The sequence below is a fragment of the Lutjanus erythropterus genome, chromosome 16 (genome assembly GCF_056507025.1).
Source record: "Lutjanus erythropterus isolate fLutEry1 chromosome 16, fLutEry1.hap2, whole genome shotgun sequence".
Lineage (NCBI taxonomy): Eukaryota > Metazoa > Chordata > Actinopteri > Lutjaniformes > Lutjanidae > Lutjanus > Lutjanus erythropterus.
Window position 1 is genome coordinate 38276954 of NC_139332.1, and position 7500 is coordinate 38284453.

The following is a 7500-nucleotide window of genomic DNA, read 5'->3' on the forward strand; positions in this document are numbered from 1 at the left end:
ATCAGTACCTCTCTATCAATCCTCAGTACCCTCTATCAACCATCAGTACCCCTCTATCAACCTTCAGTACACCTCTATCAACCCTCAGTACTCCTCTATCAACCCTCAGTATCCATCTATCAACATTCAGTGCCCCTCTATTAACCTTCAGTGCCCCTCTGTCAACCCTTACTACCTCTCTATCAACCTTCAGTACAACTCTATCAACCCCCACTACTCCTCTATCAACCCTCAGTACACCTCTATCAACCCTTTATACCCCTCTAGCAACCCTTTATGCTCCTCTTTCAGTCCTCTGTGCCCATTTTCACCACTCGATCAACCTTTTTATACCCCTCTATGAACGCTCCGTTACTTTCTATACCCCAAACCATTTGTATCCCTCTATCAACGTGTTGTACCCCTCTGGTACCCCTCTGTCCCTCCTGTATTATTGATTATCTGTCCATCAGTTCTGTGTATTTTTCCAGCCATCCTCTAACATTCCTACAAACATCTGATGTTCTCTCCACCTCTCAGTTATACCAACTTGTCAGTTCTGTAACCTAGCAACCTCCCAGCATGTAACCTAGCAACATGAGAACACAAGTCAGCCTGCTGTAGGTTGGTGTGGGCTGCGTGGGGTTTGGATTGTTGCCAGATGACCGCTGGATCTCCAAATGTCAGTTTAACAAAGAAGCAGCTCGAGTTCTTCTGCACGCTAAGAGGAGGAGGACGTCTTCATCACAACTGTCCAACAACTGTCCATCAGGTGTCCATCAACTGTCCATCAACTGTCAGGAGACTGAGAGGACCGATTTAAATAAAGTCAATTCAGATGGGATTAACATCACAGGAGGAGGTGGAAAAAGAAAATATTTATTTATTTAACTGAAGGGTGTGTAATAGACAAAGACAAACTGAGTGGAATGCTCCCCCACAGTACTGAGTCAGAATCAAATCAAATGAGGCTGTGAAAACTTTGTAGTTTCCTCCTTTAGAAAACAGCAGATTCAGTTCAGGTATGTCACAACATGAACATGACTGAAACAGAGAAAAAGCTCCCAGCAGACAGTTTGTTTTCTCTGGAACATTTTCACAATACAGACTTTAAATGATCCGAATCATCAAAATTATATTTACAGGCTCCAGGTGGACATTTTTCACCAAACCGTTAAGTTTTAGGTTGTTTGCTGTGAAGTCCTTTTATTTATAGAGCACATTTAACAGCAGGTGTTAAGAGCAAACAGAGAATATTTAGTTAAAATGCATCGAAAACAAACACAACAAACACACACGTTACACACACGCAGTGACCTATGACTCACTTGTTGTCGAGTCTCTGTTTTGATTTATTTTCCTGCTTCATGTTTGTTTTTGTCTCTGCTGGTTGATTTTAAGACCGTCTTGTCTCTCTGTCTTTAGGTCTTTGTGTGTCTCTTTGTCTCTTGCAGGACCTGATGGAGAGCGACAGCATCACTCTGGACTGGATGTTCAGATACTCTCTGATCAATGATATCGTCAAGGTAACGAGCTGTCTCTGCAACAGGGGGGCGGGGCCCCCTGATGATCAAACAATATTGATTCACATCTACTTTCTATTTATTTATCAGTAAATCAATGCATGTCCAAACACACAGAATGTTTGTTTGTGTTTATGTGATGTCCTCCATCTGTCTTATGTTTACTGTTTGGTTTTGTCACCAGGGCATGTTCTTCCTCCACAACAGTGTCATTGTCTCCCACGGCAACCTGAAGTCGTCCAACTGCGTGGTGGACAGTCGCTTTGTCCTGAAGATCACTGACTATGGTCTGCAGAGTCTGAGAACGAGCAGCTGCCCCGAGGACACACACGCCTACTACGCACGTACGACACACACACACACACACACACACACACACACGCCTACTACGCACGTACGACACACACACACACACACACACACACACACACACACACACACACACACACACACGCCTACTACGCACGTACGACACACACACACACACACACACACACACACACACACACACACACACACACACACACACACACACACACACACGGATGTTTCCTAGCAACGATTTTTCTTTACCAGCCTAGACGTTTCTTTTTTTATGATTTACAATTTTCAGAGGGGTCTTCAACTCTCACCTCCAGGAGAGTTTGACCAGATCCTGAGGGAGGCCTGAGACATTGAGTCCGAATGGACTATGTTCTCCACCTCTATTGTTGATGCGGCCATTTGGAGCTGTGGCCATAAGGTCTCTGGTGCCTGCTGCTGCGGCAATCCCCGAACCCGGTGGTGGACACCGGATGTAAGGGATGCCGTCAGGCTGAAGGAGCTTCATTGGCTTGTGGGACTCCTGAGGCAGCCAACAGGTACCGGCAGGCCAAGCGTGCTGCAGCCCGGGCGGTTGCAGAAGCAAAATCCCGGGTATGGGAAAAGTTCGGGGAGACCACGGAGGAGGACTACCGGTCGGCCTCGAAGGGATTCTGGCAAACCGTCAGGCGCCTCAGAAGGGGGAAGCAGTTCCCTGCCAACACCGTTTACAGTGGTGGTGGGGAGCTGTTGACTTCGACTGGGGATACTGTCGGGCAGTGGAAGGAATACTTCGAGGATCTCCTCAATCCCATTGACACGCCTTCCGTAGAGGAAGCAGAGGCTGGGGACCCAGAGGTTGACTCATTCATCAGTTCGGAAGCTCCTCGGTGGCAAGGCACTGGGGGTAGATGAGATCCACCATCAAGTCAAGTCAAGTCTCTGGATGTTGTAGGGCTGTCTTGGTTGACACGCCCCTGCAACGTCACGTGGCAGTTGGGGACAGTGCCTCTGGACCGGCAGACTGGGGTGGTGGTCCCTCTATTGAAGAAGGGGGACTGGAGGGTGTGCTCCAACTATAGGGGGATCACACTCCTCAGCCTCCCTGGTAAAGTCTATTCCAGGGTACAGGAGAGGAGAATTCTGCCGATAGTCGAACCTCAGACCCAGGAGGAACAATGTGGTTTTCGTCCTGGTCGTGGAACACTGGATCAGCTTTATACCCTCCACAGGGTGGTTCTGTGGGAGGTGTTTCGGGAGTGTGGAGTTCGGGGCCCTCTGCTAACGCCAGAACGATCTCTGTATGACTGGAGCAGGAACTTGGTTCGCATTGCCGGCAATAAGTCAGACCTGTTCCCGGTGCATGTTAGACTCTGGCAGGGCTGCCCTTTGTCACCGGTTCTGTTCATTATTTTTATGGACAGAATTTCTAGGCGCAGCCAGGGGCCAGAGGGAGTCCGGTTTGGGGACCACAGGATCTCATCTCTGTGTTTTGCGGATGATGTTGGCCTGTTGGCTCCTTTGCACCAGGACCTTCAGCAGGTACTGGGGTGGTTTGCAGCCGAGTGTGAAGCGGCTGGGTTGAGAATCAGCGCCTCCAAGTCCAAGGCCATGGTTCTTGACCGGAAAAAGGTGGCTTGCTCCCTCCGGGTTGGAGGAGAGTCTCTGCCTCAAGTGGAGGAGTATCTTGAGTATCTCAAGTTTCTTGGGGTCTTGTTTACGAGTGAGGGGAGGATGGAGCGTGAGATTGACAGATGTGGCTGTTGCACCGGTCTGTCGTGGGAAAGAAGGAGCTGAGCCGAAAGGCGAAGCTCTTGATTTTCTGGTCAATCTACGCTCCTAACCTCACCTATGGGCTTTAGGTCATGACCGAAAGAACAATATCTCGGATACAAGCGGCTGAGATGAGTTTCCTCTGCAGGGTGGCGGGGCGCTCCCTTAGAGATAGGGGGAGGAGCTCTGTCACCCAGGAGGAGCTTGGAGTAGAGCTGCTGCTCCTCCACGTCGAGACGAATCAGCTGAGGTGGCTCGGGCATCTATATCGGATGCCTCCTGAACGCCTCCGTGGGGAGGTGTTCCAGGCATGCCCCACTGGGAGGAGGCCCCGGGGAAGACCCAGGACACGCTGGCCTGGGAACGCCTTGGGATCCTCCCAAAAGACCTGGAGGAAGTGTCTGGGGAGAGGGAAGTCTGGACGTCCCTGCTTAGACTGCTGCCCCCGCGACCCGGCCCTGGATGAAAGCAGAAGACGATGGATGGATTTTTCAATATACAAAACCATCTGTGTACAAATGATCAATTAATCAATCAATCAATCAATCAATCAATCAATCAATCAAACCTAGTTTGCATTTCAGGTCAATATGATTCACAATGATAAACTGACCATCAGACAGAACACATGAAATACTGAAATAAAGTGAGAAATAACAATTACATACTCTCACTTTCAAACAGAGTAAAAACAAGGAATAACTGTTGACAATAAAATAGATGTAAAACTAATATTAATAATAAAGACTTAGATAAAACCTAGTGTAAGAACTAGATAAAATAGAACAACAAAACAGCACTGATCAGATGATGTTGAATAAAATAAAGTTAAATTGAATAAGATTTCAGTTCTCAGAAACTGAGACTGATGGACTGTTTCTAATAAACTCATTAAAACTCCTTCCATCTCACAACAACATTATAATCTGTTATATCCCATTCATTAACAGCTCACATGTACCCACCTGTGCACTCTGTCTCCTCAGGTAAACTGTGGACGTCCCCGGAGCTGCTGAGGACAGAGTGTCCTCCTTCATGTGGGACTCAGAAAGGAGATGTTTACAGCTTCGGGATCATCCTGCAGGAAGTGGCTCTGCTGCGAGGAGTCTTCTACCTCGACACACACACACTCACTCCCAAAGGTCAGTTCACAGATAATAAAAACAACAACAACAACAATAATAATAATAATAATAATAATAATAATAATAATAATAATAATAACAACAAGAAGTTAAACAGGATTCAAACATTCGGGAAGTAAATAAAGTCAGACAATCAAACTAAAAGTGTGTGTGTGTGTGTGTGTGTGTGTGTGTGTGTGTGTGTGTGTGTGTGTGTGATGACAGTGTAGAATCAGCTGTTTACATTCCCGTGCCAGCATGATGACACGCTGCTGTGTGTCTGCCGTCTCAACACGTCTCTGAGCTGTGAATCTCTGCACAAGTCAAACAAGCATGAAAACACATCCAGAGTCAAACAGACTCAGGATCAGCCTGAGGAGTCGACAGAGACGGACGAAACATCCCTAGGGTTTAGGGATTAGTATATTACAGCATATTATAATATTTTATGATAATAAGAATTGTATTAGTTCAGCAGTCCAAAGTGTTTTTCACAAGAAAAGGTTTTAAATATTGAAATAGAATACAATAAATAAAACATAATAATAAAACATTAAAAACAAAACAAAACAAATAAAACAATATGCACAATAGTTTGTTTAGTTTTTGAACTTCACCATCGCGGACCAGGAAACTTTATCAGTTTATCTTTATAATTATTATTATTTATGTTTGTATAGTGTGTGTATGTACGAATGAACAGTTTGAAACAGAATGAAGGAACTCATTAAACAGCTGATTTGTTCTCAGATTGACTCTGGTTGACCTGAAACACGTCCACGTTTTCCTGAATGGTCATTTTAAAGACGTTGTCCCTGTGTGTCCCCCTTCTTCCCCCTCAGAGATTGTGCAGGTGGTGATGCAGGGTGGTACCCCCCCCCTCCGTCCCTCCCTCTGTTACCACAGTCACAGCGAGGAGCTTGGGGTTCTGATGCAGCGCTGCTGGTGTGAAGAGCCGAGTGAGAGACCCGACTTCAACACCATCAAGATCCTGCTCAGGAAACAGTACAGGTTGGTGGTGGTGGTGGTGGGGGGGGGGGGGGGGTCATTGAATGGCCGTAACACCATGTTGTTGCATAAGGTGGTCCATAAGTGGACCTGGTACCAGAACATCTAAGACCAAAGGTTGATGATTGGTTTTGACCATCAGACTTGTGGAGACTCAGGTGAAGAGAGGAGTAGAACTGTCAGCTGATCACCACCTGGTGCTGAGTTGGATCAGATGACGGGGAAAGCTGTTGGACAAACCTGGTAAACCCAAACTTGTAGTGAGGGTGAACCGAGAACATCAGGCAGAGGCCCCTGTCCATAGTGGCTTCAACTTCTACCACCATCACAGGGGAGGCTGGGGACATGAGTGGGCCATGTTCCTTCAAAGGAACTGTGGTCAGAAGGGCATTGATACCTTTCCTTGCTGCAACCTTAAAACCTGCTGAAGCAGCAGGCAGGTACTGGATGGTCAGAAAGGCCACAGCTCCGTTAGTCGCTCAAGCAAAAAAACAGATGTGGGAGGGACTTTTGATTGGCATCAAGAAAGCTCTGATGAACCATTTGATGGCGCAGGAGGAGAAAGCAGGACTTGGTGGTAGTTCCCATTTTTAAAAAGGGGGACCAGGTGGTGTGCTCCAGTTATCAGGGTATCACACTGCTCCATGTGAAAATTTACTCCAGGGTCCTGGAGAGGAGGCTCTGACCAAACGTTTAACCTCAGATTCAGGAGGCTTTGTGCTCAGTCCATCCTAGCCTTAGACCAATGGACCAGTGGTCCAAGTCTGGAGGAGTCATGGAAGTTTGACCATCCAATCTATGTGTGTTTTGTGACTTGGAGACATCCCATGAATGTGTCCCCTGGTGATTATCACTGGAGTACTGAAGCTGTTGTTATGATTCATCCGGTCCTTGTAAAAAATAAAGACAGTTGTGTCTGTATTCTCTCCACATTGGACTGTCCCTTTCTCATTCTGTCATGATCTACATGGACGTAATCTCAAAGCTCAGCTGGGGTGAAAAGACTGCCTGGTTTGAGAATGTCAGAATGTTTTTGCTTTCTGCAGATGAAGTGGTTTTGTTGGTTTCATCAGATCGTGACCCTCAGCACACACTGGGATGGTTTACAGTCGAGTGTGAAGCAGCTGGGATGAGAGTCGGCACCTCCAAGTCTGAGGACATTGTCCTCTGCTGGAAAACAGCGGATTGTTCCCTCTGGATTGGAAGTAAGTTGCTGCCCCAACTGAAGAAGTTTCAGTATCTCGGGGTCTTGTTCAGGTGGGACAGTAAAATCGAGCCTGAGATCGACAGGTGGCGTGGTGCGGCGTCCAGCAGGACCCTCCACAGGATTCTGTTGTGGTTCAGAAGAGCTGAGCTAGAAGGTAAAGCTTTGAGTTAGCGGTCGGTCTATGTTCCAAAGTTCACCTGTGGTCATGAGATTTAGGTAGAAACCAAAAAGAATGAGGTTGTGGATACCTGCTGTCTGTTCCAACATACAACAGCTGGTGTTCTAATGAAAACAACACTGTCTGTTTTTAAACTTAAGTTACTGAACCTGTCTCTCCTCTTGTCTGTCCCTCCTCCTGTCTGTCTGTCCTCCTGCTTGTCTGTTTAGAGGTTATGGTTCAAACATCCTGGACAACCTTCTGTCTCGTATGGAGCAGTACGCCAACAACCTGGAAGAGCTGGTGGAGGAAAGAACGCACGCGTACCACGAGGAGAAACGCAAAGCTGAGGCGCTGCTCTACCAGATACTCCCACAGTAAATATACTGCAGTAATACCGCGGTTCTACCAGATACTCCCACAGTAAAT

At 47.0% G+C, this 7500-nt stretch overlaps 1 protein-coding gene across 4 annotated transcripts in view; it reads left to right on the top strand.

The window, feature by feature from the left end:
* npr1a (natriuretic peptide receptor 1a) overlaps window positions 1–7500 on the top strand; it is a 32934-nt gene that overhangs the window by 21763 nt on the left and 3671 nt on the right. For all 4 annotated transcript variants that reach the window (XR_014772079.1, XM_084739566.1, XM_084739565.1 and 1 more), the window contains exons 13-17: window positions 1434–1505; window positions 1687–1846; window positions 4562–4717; window positions 5542–5710; window positions 7302–7448. Coding sequence is in view for 3 of the 4 variants with exons in the window: in XM_084739566.1 (XP_084595692.1) it covers window positions 1434–1505; window positions 1687–1846; window positions 4562–4717; window positions 5542–5710; window positions 7302–7448 (704 nt within the window). In the remaining variant the exon portion in view is untranslated. The remainder of the gene's footprint in view (window positions 1–1433; window positions 1506–1686; window positions 1847–4561; window positions 4718–5541; window positions 5711–7301; window positions 7449–7500) is intronic.